General features: G+C 40.7%; 3 protein-coding genes across 5 annotated transcripts in view; 1 reads left to right on the top strand and 2 right to left on the bottom strand.

Moving 5' to 3' along the window:
• The first annotated feature begins 87 nt into the window (after positions 1–87).
• LOC107090425 (cocaine- and amphetamine-regulated transcript protein-like) lies at positions 88–3,189 on the top strand. Its single transcript, XM_015383794.1, has 3 exons — positions 88–358; positions 967–1,050; positions 3,046–3,189. Exons 1-3 carry the CDS (start codon positions 239–241, stop codon positions 3,151–3,153), a joined length of 312 nt encoding a protein of 103 aa, XP_015239280.1. The 5' UTR covers positions 88–238; the 3' UTR covers positions 3,154–3,189.
• A 255-nt stretch (positions 3,190–3,444) lies between these two features.
• Positions 3,445–9,220, bottom strand: rps17 (ribosomal protein S17). Its single transcript, XM_015383782.1, has 5 exons — positions 9,197–9,220; positions 7,975–8,126; positions 7,788–7,893; positions 6,301–6,366; positions 3,445–3,647 (listed from the first exon to the last, which is right to left on the bottom strand). Exons 1-5 carry the CDS (start codon positions 9,197–9,199, stop codon positions 3,570–3,572), a joined length of 405 nt encoding a protein of 134 aa, XP_015239268.1. The 5' UTR covers positions 9,200–9,220; the 3' UTR covers positions 3,445–3,569.
• Positions 9,221–12,565: 3,345 nt separating this feature from the next.
• Positions 12,566–16,088, bottom strand: part of sh3gl3 (SH3-domain GRB2-like 3) — a 17,783-nt gene continuing 14,260 nt past the window's right edge. For all 3 annotated transcript variants that reach the window (XM_015383812.1, XM_015383811.1, XM_015383813.1), the window contains 2 exons: positions 13,225–13,278; positions 12,566–13,117 (listed from right to left, as the gene is read on the bottom strand). In XM_015383812.1, coding sequence (XP_015239298.1) covers positions 12,906–13,117; positions 13,225–13,278 — 266 coding nt within the window. In that variant the 3' untranslated portion in view covers positions 12,566–12,905. The remainder of the gene's footprint in view (positions 13,118–13,224; positions 13,279–16,088) is intronic.

The raw sequence follows: 16,088 nt of genomic DNA, 5'->3' as shown, positions 1-16,088 counted from the left end.
AGTTAACTTTTTTTTTTCCAGTGGCCCTAATCCTCTTCCGTAGAAAGGGTTTAAAAATATAAGTAAAAAATGAGAAAAGGTGATAAACTGCCTCTACGTCACACACGTGACGTCGCCTGGAGGGGCTCCAAAGATGCCCCTCGTTGTGAGCGCGCGGCATTCAGTGATCCGCAGAGGACAGTGAAGTCAGCTCTCTGATCTTTACATTTACCCGCAGTTTGGTTGGTTTTTAATCGGCATGTGGGCGCGAGCTGTTTTGTGCGCGGCGCTGCTGTCGGCTCTGTGTCCGACCGGTTCTACGGAAGCCGAGAGGGAGGAAAGAGAAGTGCAGGACAATCGCTACAACTCCAACAGACTGGTGAGCTGAACGAAACCAGGAGCAACAAAAAGTTTATTGTTTTAATATTTTTTTGATTTAATGTGCAGCTAAACGCAAATCTATTGCAATAGTTTCCCTTTAATTACAACATGATAAGGATAATCTCTTTGAAAATATATTAAATGGCCTTCTCTAATAACAATAAAACTTTTGATTTACATGTTTTTTTTCTTTTTCACAATTTGCTCTCTCAAATAATCTTTATAAAACGTAAATATTAATCCTATCTCTACTTATGTTACGTCTGTAAGAAAAAAAAACATGTTTTAAAACCTTTAGCTGTTATATGAAAAGACTGGGGCTTAAATGTAAATGTATTTCAATTCATTATGCTCAATGTAAAAAACAAGATGACAGTAAAAATCTACTTCTTATTATTGATATCAGTTTGAAAATGTTTCTGGTATATCTTAGTTTAAAAAATTTAAATCTAAAATAAGTGAATATATAAAAATATTTATAAACAGCTACAATGGAAATTCTGATTTTTATCTTTTCAAATAATTTTTTAATATTCTTTACATGCATCTGGATCATTTTCCCTCTGAGACCAATATTTCTAATCATAAAGTTAATTTTCTTCTCAGCTCGGAGCGCTGCATGAAGTCCTGGAGAAGCTGCAGACGAAGAGGATCAATCCGTGGGAGAAGAAGTATGGACAGGTCCCCTCTGTGAGTCTGCAGCTTCACTACATAAAACTGAAATATGATTCTAGAGTGGAAAAGCTCAGTTACAACTAGAACATCCTCAGAAAGAGGAGTCATTCTAAGAAAAAAACATCCCTCAGGAAAAAAAAACTACATTTAAGGAGATTTTAAAGTCGTATAACCACATGAATATTGAAATAAATAAAGAAAAAATCAACAAATAATAGATGCTACACACCTTTTAGTTTCCAAGAAAGCAGGTCTAGCGTAAACATGCAATTACATCCTTTTACCTGCAGATGGTGCTAAAGCGCCCAGATTACAATTAAAACCCAGAGATTGAGTTTCTTTTTTTTTTTTTTACTTTTTTTGTGTTATACAAAATATCTAGATTTAAAGACAAACATGGCTGCATAGAGTTCATTTCTTCAAGCCAGGATACATAGAAAATATAGTCAGGGGGAGCAACTCTTAATACAAATAGGAAATATACCTATAACGTAGATCTGCTATAGAGGGTTGTTAACATAAACATTTAAATACATAAATCAAATAAATAAACAAAAAGAAAATTCTGAGATAAAATAAAAGCAATTATAAGAAAGTATAACAGAAGGGGAGAATTCAGCTTTTGTTTAGCTGTTTACTTTTTGTGCTTTTCCAGAATCAGATTTTATATATAGTTTAAACTTATTTTAAAAAACAAGTTTTTTCATTCATTTCTGAATGAAAAATTAACCAGACATACAATTGTATTAGTGCAGAGCTCCTCATCCTTACTTTGCAATAGACCAAACGTGACATCGTCTCTGGAGATAAAGTTTGGGAATGAAGATCCATCTATGTAAAGCACACCAAAATGTTTGCACCAGACTGAGCTTTTTATTGTGATTTCCTAAACAGATCAGTCTTTAACCCCTTTACAGGGCAAGTTACTGTTTTTTGATCACTTGCAAACTCCTTACAAATTGAGTCACCATCCCTACATGACGTCTAGAAGCACAAGATCTATATCCAGCTATTCAGCAAAGATTCTGCTATGTGGCTGTACATCTTATTTTGGCATTTGACCCCTTAGACATAACCCTTCAATGATTTATTTACTGTAAAATTTTACAAGAAAACAGGTGAAAAGCTAAATGAAAAAAGGCTAACTTAAAAAAATAAAAAAAATGTGTATCAGCATTAAACCTCAAAGGTTATACTGCTGTTTTCCCTAGTATATATATTAGAGCAAGTGGGCGTTTATTACCTTGAATGTTCCAAAAGTAATAAGCTCTTATCCTGTCCTCCAATAACACTCTTGGCTTGAAATCTGACTTTCAAAATATTTCACTGAGTGCCCTATAAAGGGTCCAACACAGTATGACGCAACATTGTGACAAATGTTTATAGAACTACATCTTTTGACATCAAAATGTGGAGTTAAATATCTAAATCCTACTGTGGTGGATCTTAATCGCTCTGCCGTCAGTTTAAAGTTTTTAAAGGAAATTAAACCACTGGAGTAAAGTGGCATAGCTGAACAGGGAGGTTTGGTTACATCCCACTGTGACAAAAAGCTCCTGTGCTCCTCCTGGTGAAGTAAAACCCAGGGTCCCCCTGGAGCAGAAAGGTGTCTGGATAAATCAGATTCTTAATCTGTTGAGTTAGAATTGGGTCCCTAATTTCAATCTAATGATTCATTTGGATCCTTTTACCTTATTAATATTATAAAGGTTTAAATCTACATATGTCCGTTTGATGAAATCAACTAACAGCCACTATATACGGTCATTTAAATTGAAAACAGCCGTAAAGCAGATAGATCGCGATTCCCTTCTCTGGATTAGAGAAAATTCACTCAAATGTCGAGACTTTTTTTCTAAAGTCCATGTAGTTTCCTCTTGATTGATCCAGAGTTAAATCAGTTGAATGACCTCGATGACATTCGCTCAGAGTCGACTGAAACACGACACTGCGCTCAGATCTGCAGGACGTTCCTCGTTAATTGTGCGATCTTTGTCTTCCTCTGCCCAGTGTGACCTCGGCGAGCACTGCGCCATCAGGAAAGGATCTCGGATTGGGAAGATGTGCGACTGTCCCAGTGGAGCCTTCTGCAACTTCTTCCTGCTGAAGTGCTTATGAGCCAAAACCCAACAACCCAGTACATTTTAAAACTCTGTAAGAAAAAAAACATTCAGGTTCTCTGTAAAGAGCCTCAGCTGTGGAATCCATGTTCTGAATTAAAGATGTTTTTGCTCTAAACTGGGAATCTTTTATTTCATAAACTCAACAAAAAAAAAATGTAAATATATATATATAAAAAAGATTCTACTAAAAAAAAAAGCAATTATTTTTAAAATCTGAAGGCCTTAATAGAAACGCTGAAGCTGCCTGAGGACTCCAGTTTAAAGGAAATTAAAAGATCTGACAGGATTAAAGTCAAACTCCATCTAAATTTATTCAGTCAAACATAATTTAAACATCAGAAATCAGCAGTCCTGCACAGCCCAGGCTTTTTGTCCCAAACGGATTTTATTAGGAAGAAAGTTTACACATGTCTACACGCCTCGGGGCTGCTTGAAGTTCATGCCGACGGGGGGCTGGGTGACCTGCAGGTTGGACAGACTGCCGAAGTCCTGCGGGACGAGAGAGAGAGAAGACAGACCGGGGTGAGACCAGTGCAGGAGGAGGACAGCTGAGCGCTTCTGTGGGACAGAATTTGTCTGAGAGCGTCAGGGTCTGAGAGGAAGCGGCGCTCCTTCAAACACGGGAAAGCTCTCAGCTTTATCTGCCTGTATTAATAATGACGGCAGCCACAGGGAGGCTGCCATCACCTTTCGATACAGGGTGGAGGGAGGAGAAGCAGAGGAGGCGGCAGGAATTACTGCTGATCCGATGGTGATCAGTTCTAACATCACAGCTTTGGCCTTAAAACAAGGCAGGAAACTTAATCTCACTAAATGTGGAGCTTTTTATAGCATTTAAATGTTCCTCATGGCTCACGGAGAGCAGCTGCTCCTCTAAGCTGGAAACTTTCTCCATGATAATATTTCCATGCAAGACAGAATTCAGTCTGAACGATTCTGAACTAAAAGGCAACCTTCGTGTTCTGGATCATTAAGCTGCTGAGCACAGGAGGCCGACGACACGACAAGAAAGACAATAAAGCAGCCGTCTGTGGGGTGGATGAGGAGGGAGACAGGGCGGCCATGTTTTCTGATGAACCAATCTAAAACCGGCCTGTCCTTCAGATCTGGTGTCTCCCATCAAAAGATCAGAATCAGATCGATTCAGGTCACAGACACATTTGCTGTCATGTAGACATCGCTTTGAAATCAGGCGTGTTAAATGCTGCAGTACTTTGGCCCACAAGGACCAGAGGCTGAAGGTTATCCTCCCACAGCAGCATGTCGCAGGAATCTTTCCTTTATGCCCAATTCTGAAGCCCAATATATTCCACACCACAACGCAAGAGGGCCAATCAGGAACTAGCTGTGGGTCTAGATACGGCCGAGGCGGTGAGGAAGTGGGGGAAAGTTTGTGCGACAACGGAGGGACATGAGGGCGGAAAAGAGCGGTGATCCAGGTGGAAAAACGGTCCCAGCGTTCCCACGCACCTCGCTCTTCTAGCTGGTCCATCTTCACGAGTCGTTTTCCACAATGGCGGTTATACAAACAAAACAAGCCGGTAAGGTACCAAACAAGAATATGCATAGTGTAGAGCAGATGTAGATTTGACCAATCAGAGGCCTCCTGTCTGTGGTCACCTACAATTTTGGAGAGGTGCAGCAGAGTGTCTGGAAGGGGCGGGGGCATATTTACGGTCACTGCGACCAAAACACAGACAACCTGGTTTCTGAGTATAATCAGAAATACTTTAATAATCCCAGAGGGCCGTTAATCCACTAGAATTAATAAGACAAATTACAGGATCAATAAACTCTGACTCCTGGCGTCAAACGTTGGAAAACTTCCATCCATCTGCTTCTCTTTATCCTTCAAACCAAACGTCTGCAGTGAGGTTTCCATGTTTAAAGGAAAATTCCGGTTTTTAACACTTTTAGCCCATTTTCTGTAGTGTCCAGGATGAAATCGAATGATCGACACCAAAATTTTGACAATTGGTCCTGTCTCTGCTATTTGGCTCATGCAGAATCCCCCCCTGGCTGCTTCAGAATGGCTTTCATAGTGCATGTCCGATAATGTCCTTAAAACAACCTTAAACGTTCTTTTTTTAAAATATGCTACTCACCGGGTCGTCAGCGCTGTTCAATGACGTTCCAAAAAAGTTTCGTAAAGAAAAAACGTTCCTGTAGTGTTTTATTTAGCATTTTGTAAATCCCATTGAGTTCTGTTGGAATAGTCAATATCCCTCCGCCACCGGAAACGGAGCCTGTTTACACAGTTGTAGTCTTTTCGCTTCACTCTGTGTACTCCGACGTCGAGGTGCTAACGTCTCTGTTAAACACTTTAAAAAACTCTGAAAATGGAATACGAAAGGTGGATTCTTGAGGAGGACATATTGGACTTTGAGTTTGACGGTAGAGGATACCGTCGCCAACTAGTGGTCTGGAGTGTGCAACGCTTCAGATTCGAACGGGAAGCGGAAGTTTATAAGCGGTTGTGATGTATCGGAAAAAATAGTTCTGGGATTTACAAAATGCTAAATAAAACAAGACAGGAACGGTTTTTCTTCACGAAACTTTTTTTGGAACGTCATTGAACAGCGCTGACGACCCGGTGAGTAGCATATTTTAAAAAAAGAACGTTTAAGGTTGTTTTAAGGATATTATCGGACATGCTCTATGGAAGCCATTCTGAAGCAGCCAGGGGGGGATTCTGCATGAGCCAAATAGCAGAGACAGGACCAATCGTCAAAATTTTGGTGTCGATCATTCGATTTCATCCTGGACACTACAGAAAATGGGCTAAAAGTGTTAAAAACCGGAATTCTCCTTTAACTCTGAACCCACTGAACAAGGCTGCTCTAAACCCGTGCAGCTGAGCGTCCTCGTCAGAGAGCGCAGAGGACCGCTGTACGATTCTGAGATATCATTAATGAGCTCTGAAGCAAGCCGCCAATCCCTCGACGCCATCAAACACGCCGCATCATTAAACTTCTTACAGGAATGCCTCGCTCCTCCAGCTTTAATCTTCAGGTTAGCTGGAGCTAATCTCTGCGCTCGTTTGATTCTGATCTACAGCAGAACCAATCAGGCCCAGAACGTTCTAATGGCCAGGACAGTCTGAAGGTCAAAGCGAAGAAACCAAAGAGGCGCCGATACTCACCAGCAGCTTCAGCATCTCCTTGGTGTCGGGATCAACCTCGATGAGCTCCTGGTCCAGAGCAGACACCTGCACAGGTGAACAGAAAGCAGAGGGTCAGAGATTAGAGCCACAGGGAGACAGGCGGGATGTTTACAGGAACATTCCAACGCAAAACCAGGATCCAACAGAAATCCTCCCTCAGCACTGATTATATTATGATATATAGTTAGAAACGTCTAAACAGAAGTAAACTTTGTCTGGGAGCGCCAGGGTTCAAGAGGAACAGGAAGTCCTTGGAACACGGGAAATGCTCACAGGTTGATGTACCTGTAGTATCAATGACCTGGCGACAGACACGCCATGATCACTTTCGATACAGGAGCCGCTAAACCGCATCAAAGGAGCGAGAGGATCCAGAGGTCACGAGACGGTTTTCACAATTATTACGACGTGACCCCTGCGCTACACACAACTATATCATTAAATACAGAAACGTAGACGTAGAATAAGGAGATTTATGATTTATTGAATAATGTGACACACTGAGAATTGAGTTAATGCCACATTACTTTAAAAAAATAAAATTACAGTGATAAACTAATAGATGTATTTTACAAAGTGAATCTGTTATCAAGAGAAAATCACTTATAATAAAAGAGTGAAGTAATTCTATATATTTTAGGAGTTTAACAGATATTTTTGGAGTCAAAAGCAGAAATGTTTGGGAAGCATCGATATAGCTAACAATTAGATTAACAAATTCGTTAAATGTTTTGAGAAGAGAGGAAAATAATAGGGGGGAGAACAAGAGGATAGAGGAGCCAGGAGTAGGATGGGGAGAGAGGACAAAGATGGAGGAAAGAAGGCCAAAGAAATGAGAGGATAAAAGCAGGTAAAATAAAGGTTTGCTGTGGAAAGATGAATCAGCATCACCGAGATGGAAGCACTAAAGGAAGCAGGGCAGGTGAGATAGGAGGGAATTTAGTCCTTGAGATACTAAATTAAACTGTTAAAAGTTAAATTCGAACCCATCTATATTTATCAGCCCTGGAAAACACAGAAAGGCGATTCTATTCTATTCCAGACTGGGTAGAAACCATGAAGCCCAAAGGAAGCAAAGTTCACTTCATCTCCTTCCGTCAGAATCAAACTTGTTTGAATCAAAGATCCAGTCATTTGGTTCTGACCCAGCAGAACATATTTCCATACATGCTTTGTTTTTTCATAATGACTCCATAAAATACCCCAAAACAAACCGTCCACTTTTCAAGTATCTCAAAGTGAAAAGTCACTTTAAAAGCGAGATGAGTTCAGGTTAGTCTCAGTCGCAGAGACGGAACTCTTCTTCAATTTCAAATCTAAATCAAAGCTCATCTAAAACTCAACGAAGAAGCCCTTTTCTCCCTAAAAGATGGCCGACATCTTTCTGAGCCCACAGCAACATTCCTCTGATCCTTCTCTTCATCCAGACACCAAACATCATCCTGTCTAATGATGCGTTCACTGACCTCAGGGACGTAGTTGTCTCTCCTCTCTCTCTCCTCCTCCTGCAGCTTGATGGAGATTCCTCTGACTGGACCTCTCTGGATCCTCTTCATCAGATGCGTCACATAGCTTCAGGAGCAAACACCAACATTAGGTTTTCGTCTTTAACCTCTCAGCTCAGCATCCCTCTCAGCCCCCCCACAGACTCACCCGGCTATCTTGTTGCGGAGCTTTTTGCTCGGGATGATGGCGATCTCCTCACACACCCTCTTGTTGGTGTGGAAGTCGTTTCCCAGCCGGGTGTAGTATTTCTCGATGATGACCCTGGCGGCCTTCTTCACCGTCTTGGTCCTGACTCGTCCCTGCAGGTGCAAACATTTCACACCGATCAGCACGTAGTTACAACTGAATTTAAGGAGAACACTGAGAACCGTTGTTTTCTGTGGAACATTGTAGGACATGGTCACTGGTCAACGGGACACACTGTCCCACAGCTCTAGGACTAGAAGGTCCACAGTCCTTCCTGGTTCTGAGGAGACAATTGTTTGATTCAGGAAAGCAGATCCCGAGGACCACTACATGTTCTCTGGGTTCTGGATTATTCCTCCACATTTTGAAGCCATCATTTGCCGTTTTTAGAGGCCGATGATCTCATAGCATTTGTAGACCCCTACCTGCAGAGCTTAAGCAAAGCCAGACTAGAACACCGCCCCCTACAGGCTGAACGTTTAGCAAAAGGCATGATGGGAGCATCTCTTCCTGATACTTTGATCTACTCAAGTCATTGGAAAACTTATTTCAAAAATGATGCATCCTCTTTAACGAGACGGTTACACTTTAAACTCATCTATACATCGTTTTAAAATTATATGAAAGCTGTAATTTTGGGATTTTAAAAAATGCATTGAAAGCATGTGATCTTTCTAAGGTCTTTGAGAATAATTTTAAAAAGAACAAGTTAAATTAACATATACATGTCAAGGCTCAGATTAGATGAGTCTCAGATAATGGCTCTGGCTGCATCTAAGGTTTGGTTTCAGTGGAGAACCGGGAACATTTCCTCCGTAACACCGCCGCAGGTCCGGCCCGCCCTCCGGTTAGCCTGTCCGGGGACTGTTAAAACCCTCCAGCATTAATTCAGCCACAGTTTAACCACATTATAGAACCACGTTATATATAATACTTACAAATCGATCCCTGCTGCCTGTTCTTTAGCTAAGGGACCGGAATCTGAGCAGAGCTCATTCAGACCCGCAGCGGCTCGGTTAATTTGACATTATAACGTTTAAATTTACTAATCTGTGATCAATATTAGGGTCACTCGCTAACTTTAACAGTATAGAGTTTGCACATACAGCTGGCGGGTTAAATAAAGTGATAAAACAGGAGGATTAGTTGGGATAAAAATGAAAGACACGAAAATTTCACCCACCATGTTGGAGCGGCCTGGTAGAAGAGACCGAGGAGACTTCCGGTGGAAGTTTAAAAACAACGACGGGTATTTAACCACAGCGCCACGCCGAGGCTAAAGGCTGCAATTACAAAAACAGTAAAACACGGTCTAAAATATATAAAATAAGCCAATGATTTATATGGAATAGGATTAGGGCCACTGAAAAAACAACTGATTTTTAAGTATTATATGGGAAAGAAGTCGGAATTCTGACTTTAATCTCAGAATTCTGACTTTTTCTGAAATTCTTACTTTTTTCTCTGAATTCTAACTTTAATCTGGCCCTCCCAAACAACTAACATCTTTGTCAGTGAAGCTGAGTGTCTCTCTTCATTCATGGTGCTACATTAAGATCCACAATTCTGAGATTATAGTCAGAATTCTGAGAAGAAAAGTCAGAATTCTGACTTTTTTCCAACATTAAACTGAAAAGATGCGTTAAAAATCTATTAACTTATTTTTTTTTTTCCCAGTGGCCCTAATCCCCTTCCATAGATTTACTTATATTCAAACCTTTATTTTTAAGGCAAAAAAAAAAAAAAAAAAGAGAAGAAAAAGACTAGAAAAGGTCCGGAATCTGAAACAGTAGTGCTCCAGGAACGACCTGCTTCTCATCCTAAACAGGAAAAGCAGTGGCGGTTCTAGACCAAATGTACTAGGGGGCCAGGAGGGGGCCAGCGTGTCTTCATGGGGGCACAGAAAAGCATGAGATAAAAAAAACAGGGCAAGGTATTCAAATATATATTAAGGGGAACGCTGTTTTTTTTTTTACATTTGGCGCTTGATTTTACGTTATTACATCATGTTCTACTCACCCATATGAGTTTCTGTCATTTGGAGCCGTTCTGAAGATATTCCATTAGGTTATATCCAAGTAACGTCTTCCTATGGGCAACGAGTTGAAGGCACAAACTAAACTGTTCATAATTTATTCTTTATGGTACGCCATCATTCATAACATGTAGGCGAATCACTGTCCCCCAGACATCCGCGGTTATATTTTTTTATATTTATATTTTTTTAAAACAAAGCGGAGTGTGTATGACGTCATCCGTGCGCCGGATTGGAGATGTGATAGGCAGCCCGGGCCACACCCTCTAACCCATATATTCATTCGGCTAGCTAATCTGAATCGTTCAATTCCATTTCAAGAGCGAGATCATCTGTGGTAGCAGCACTAGACATCTTCCAGGCATGTGAGGAAAACTAGCAGCAGTTAAGCGGACAGGAAGAATGAATTGTAGCCAAAACTGTAACTATACAGTCATATGTTTACATTACTGTTTTCTATAAAATATTTTTTTTAATCACTGCTGCTTTAAAGGCAGCACTTTAAAAAACTAAATAGTCTTGAGAGCTGTTCTTAACAAAAAATTTTTTTGTTTACACGTGTGTTTACAAAATGACAAAGTAAATCTGTCTAAATCATTTGTTCTTGGATTGAGGAGGTAAAAGAGACATTTTGCCAATGGATCAAGACAATTTACACTTATAATAAGAAAACACCATTGCATTGTCTTATTTCGAGTGCATTTTATCTAATTATCTTATTTTAAGTGTAAAAACAGTTATTTCATTGGCAAACTATCTAATTTACCTACTCAAATTAAAGTACACTTAATTTGAGAAATTTTTACTTATTTCTAGATCGTTTTTCATTGCACATGTAACTGGAAATGGGGACGAGTACGTTGGACGACCTTACGTAAACATATCACCAGAATGATTGACAGTTAGGTGGACCACTTACTTTGATGATCCAACCAGAAAAAGAACATCCTTCACTATACCTTTAATTAAAAAGCTAAAGGAACAAAAAAGGCAGATTTAACCACTGCTGGTGTCCAGTAAAGATGTCAAAATACATTCAAAAGAACCCCATACATTAGAGTTTATTCCAAAGGTTATCAAGCAATAACAGTATGGCAGTAAGGCAGACATGTGACCTTGAATGGATTTAAACATGTTGATTTTGTTTACTTTTTAAAACGGATGAGAAAATAAAGAGCTTTGCTTTTTCTTTAATTTTCCATTTTGCTTTGAAAGCACCACAGTAATCTGCTGCTCATGTAGTTCAATTTATTGAGTGTAAAACAGTTCTACAAAACAAATTCACTGCATCACTGCCCTTTCGGTCAGTTAACATACATTCTGTGGCATTCTCTTAAAGGGACAGTCCAATATTTCAGGATTAGTGCATGATTTACAGTTTCTGGCTCTAAGTGACCTATGAAGCTTATTTAGACTCTAAAGCTAAAATTAAAAACCTGAACAACCCTGTGATTTAGTTTCTTTTACAATCATCCAAACCACAAGTTTCCCTGATTTTAGCCTCAACCCCTTTAAACCTGATGCTTTTTTTTCTTGTTCAAGTTATTTTACCTTTAAACGCACCTTGTTACACACACTATAGTGAACCATAATCATAAAATACAAAAATCAATTCTGAATGAAGGACACAGATCCCCTTTAGAGCAAATACCCAAATGAACAAAAGGTTATGTTGGTAGTTTACATTCTGATTTGAAGACTGCAACATAAAAAAGAAAGAAATCAGAGCAGAAGTCCATTTATGTGTCTCACAAACCCTACAGATGCTTTTATCAAATTGGTTCCATCATTTACTGATGGGTCCGATGTTTGCTGGTTTGTACAGGATTTCTCTGAAGTCACCTCATTGTGGGGAATTTAATTTAGGAAGATAATACTATCTGTGGCCATCGATGCTTTCACAGGTTTTCCAGAAGGAAAGATTACGCCAGAAGCTTCATACCAGATGCTCTGATCAGCAGCTGGTGGAGCACGCTGTGCGATGACCACAAGGCAGGTCGGAAAGATGTCAGTAAGGATCCAGGAGGAACAGCCATTTCTGGTCATTAATTTGAGAAGGATGATGAAATTTCCAAATCGTGTGAGGTAAATTATTTTATAGAGAGAAAACGATACATTTAAGAGTACAGCCAATCACTTAAAGACTTGATGTCTCTTTAATTTTTATCTGATGATCAAATCCCAGGGAGCGGCAGCCACCAAGTCCACCATTAACTCCTCCGTATGGGAGGGTTAACCCTAACCCAACCAAAGGCCCTGAGGCCAACAGCTGAAGCTTGGTGATGGACATGAACGTGGCCTCAAACAGCCACACATCTGAGAGAGAAAGGCTGAAAAACAAATGAATAAAGGCATTACAAAGGCCTAGTTAAACCTGATGGAGTCTCTGCAAACCTCTGAGAACTGATCCAACGCTGGGAAGAGATTTGGGTCAAATTTTCCACAGCTGTAAGTCAGAGAAAATACAAAAATCACTGCCGAGTTCTTCCTGAAGGGGGCGCTTCGACCAGCTGCTGGATCAAAGGGTGGACTCAGGTTTTTTTACACACCTGGAAATCTGGTTGTTTTTCTAGTCCCAGTGAAGGCAAGAGGATTATAAGACATATAACCTGGATAATTTCTGGATCAGGAGCCTAAAACCAGGCCCTGCTGGATCTGATGCATCATCTAACAATCTTAACATGATCTCATCTTCCTAAAATAGTTATGAAAGGAAAAAAAAAATGGAGGAAAGGAGGATTCTCCAGAAGCCATCCTCAGCTGCCCTTTGACCCTGTTTCTCCTGATTCAATCATCAAAAAGTGCTAGCTTAAAGGTGTGCATATTGTGTGACATCGCTAAAGAAGACGACTGGTCGTCATGGTGATGGCAGAGGCACCAGCACATCCACATAGTTGACAGGAAGAAGCCCGGATCGGCCCCCAAGGCTCCCCTGGTACCAGTTGGAGTCGACCTGGCCGGTGAGGAGGATGATGTCTCCCCTGCTGAAGTCCAGCTCGCCCTCCCGGTTCGGCATGAAGGAGTAGAGCGCCCGGCAGCAGGGCTGATCCACAACGGGCTGAGAGTCGGCTGAGAGGAGGGACAGAAAGCCGGATGTCAGACTCAGGAAAACTCCAGAAGCTGGATTTAAATCTAAACTGGGCTTAAGACGCCGCTGCTCTGAAGGTCCTGCTCACCGCAGCTGGAGACGGGGCTCCCAGGTCCGGATGGTACCACTGTTAAATTTCCTCCTGAAAACAGAAATATGTTTGACATCTTCCAGGTTCCACTGTGAGCCACATGACTCCTTAATCCATCAGGAGTCATAATCTTATGGCTAATTGGTCAATTTTAACACATCCAACCACCAACGCTTCATCTGCTCTGGATGTTAGTTTGGACTGTGGGAGGAAGGAGGAGCAGCCCGAGGGTTCTGGTCAGATAAGAGCCTTAACCCAGGGGGTCAGAGGGCAGGCCGAGGGCCAATGGTGGCCCTCATTATGAATATATCCGGTGTTCTGTCAGCTCAGCATACCGCATCAGGCCAGCATACCCTTAGTAATATGAATTACATAGAGTTTCCTCTGTCTCTGCTCTCCTTACATCCAAGCGCGCTGTTTTATTTCGTGATTTAATCAGGTTTTTGTCATAGTTTGTGTATAAAACAACAAAATCATTCACTGGGTTCGTTACACATGTTAGGTTTAAAACAAACATTGCATGTCAGTCAGACGAAGATCTTATTAAAGAATGATCAGCATTTTTTCACAGAGAATTAAATATTTATAGGGAGAGGATTCTACAACCCAGTTGACAGGATATGAGATTTATTAGTTTTTAGTTAGTTTAATATGAGCGAAATGCAGATTTATTTTTTTATTCTTTTTATTTTTATAGGACATGAAGATACTGAAATTATTTTTAGATTACATAAAAACAGATTAATCAATTCTGCAGGGGGAGAGGAATGACTTGATAACGACCTACTGAGCCCACTGGCACAGTCTGAAGCAATTCTATGGGACTGATAACCTCTAATAACGATCAAGCGTGTGCATGATCGTTATTAGAGGTTATCAGGGTACGCTGGCCTGACGGAGTATGCTGAGCTGACACAACAACAGCCCCACGATTTAAGAGCAGCACATATCTGATTCACTGGCACTGATTTGATCTTTGAGAGATGTATCTTTTTTTTTTTAAATAAGAGCTTTATTATTTTTTACTAAAAACTGACATTTTCCTTCCATGGAAAAATTAGATTTTCACGTTTGAATGATCATATCTTTAATAGTACACCCAAAACATGATTAGCCTTCATTTTCTACTCACCCCCATGCTGAACAACACTCTGGAGTACTTTTTTGATATCTCAAATGCATCTGGAGATCTGGGAGGCTTCTTGCTGTCTGCTGACATTCAAATAATGGAGGTCTATGGCGCCCGAGGCAGAAAGGTCCATAAAAGTCCACAAAAAACGTGTCAATATTCCTCCATACTGCTCGTCCAATGTATTCCAAGTGTCCTGAGTGGGTAGCGTCCAGAATTCACTCGAAACAAAGTCATTTAGAATGTTTTTAGAGCATAAACAGTAGTGTATAGGATTTCCTGAAAGCGCGTTCACGAGTCTACGGAAACCGCGGCAGACCAAACCAGATGAAAGTGCGCATTCAGCATCTGCTCTGCCGATAATGCAAGTGTAGAAGAAGAAATGTGCTGTTTACCTGTGCAAAGAAAGAAACAACGAAAGAAAAATGTCTGAGGACTTCAGTGTTAAGGAAGAGCATGATTTCTTTGCCGAGCTGAATGCGCACTTTCGTCTGGTTTGGTCTGCCGGCTTCCGTAGCGTCGTGAGCGCGCTTTCAGGAAATCCTATACACTACTGTTTATGCTCTAAAAACATTCTAAATGACTTCGTTTCGAGTAAATTCTGGACGCTACCCACTCAGGACACTTGGAATACATTGGACGAGCAGTATGGAGGAATATTGACACGTTTTTTGTGGACTTTTATGGACCTTTCTGCCTCGGGCGCCATAGACCTCCATTATTTGAATGTCAGCAGACAGCAAGAAGCCTCCCAGATCTCCAGATGCATTTGAGATATCAAAAAAGTACTCCAGAGTGTTGTTCAGCATGGGGGTGAGTAGAAAATGAAGGCTAATCATGTTTTGGGTGTACTATTCCTTTAAATGTAACTTCATGGTAAGGACCAAAATACTGAGCAACTTCTATTTATTTAATAGAAGAAGAAGTAGTGAAAATGTTTTTATAAACTAGTGCCCAAAATCCTGCTCTTATTGCTCAGGGATGGACTTTATATTTTTTATTTTTAGGCCAATAAAATAAAAAGATTTTAACCGGTGTCTAAAAGTTTGGAAATAATCCAGTTGTTTTTTTTATATCAAAGCATACCAAAGATGACGATTTAAGGATCCTTTTCCCTCCAAAATATGACTACCTTATTTATTTCACTTATTACATGTTTAATAAGTTGTTGAGCAGAAAAAAATCAAACATTTTAAAAAGTGTGTCTTACTGTGGCCCATGAGAACTTTTTTATGGGTTAATTTTGTTCCACTATTATTGAAGCAAAGGAAACGTTTTTGAAATGGGAACTTAAAAACAATCATGCAATCATTAAAGTAAACTTTGACAATCTTGTTAAAGGGGTCATAGAATGCAAAACCGATTTTCCATTGTCATAGATGAATAATGATAGTTCAGTGGGTGAAATGGACGTACAGAGAAGTTTAAAACCCATTAACCCCTCCTTTCTCTGCAAATCTCACTTTTCTAAACTTCCACCATAAAACGGGCGAATTCAGACGAAGCCCTAAGTTGACAGAAACTCTGGGATGTCGCCTTATTTGGTTCTAGCCTGTACTTTTGTCATGCCCCAGGGGCGGCGGTTATGAAGTGTCGACTTCTGGGCCTCTGACCGGACCTCAGCAGAGAGCCGTGAGCCGCCCGTCCTCAGCCGGAGGAGGAGGGCTGGGGGCCGGTAAGGCAGGCGGGGGGGAAGCACGGGGCCCCCTGTGTCCAGGCTACCATCACCAGG

The sequence above is a fragment of the Cyprinodon variegatus genome, unplaced genomic scaffold (genome assembly GCF_000732505.1).
Source record: "Cyprinodon variegatus isolate N-32 unplaced genomic scaffold, C_variegatus-1.0 Scaffold294, whole genome shotgun sequence".
Lineage (NCBI taxonomy): Eukaryota > Metazoa > Chordata > Actinopteri > Cyprinodontiformes > Cyprinodontidae > Cyprinodon > Cyprinodon variegatus.
Note: the sequence above shows the minus strand (reverse complement) of the source record. Positions and strands in the feature narration are given on the sequence as shown.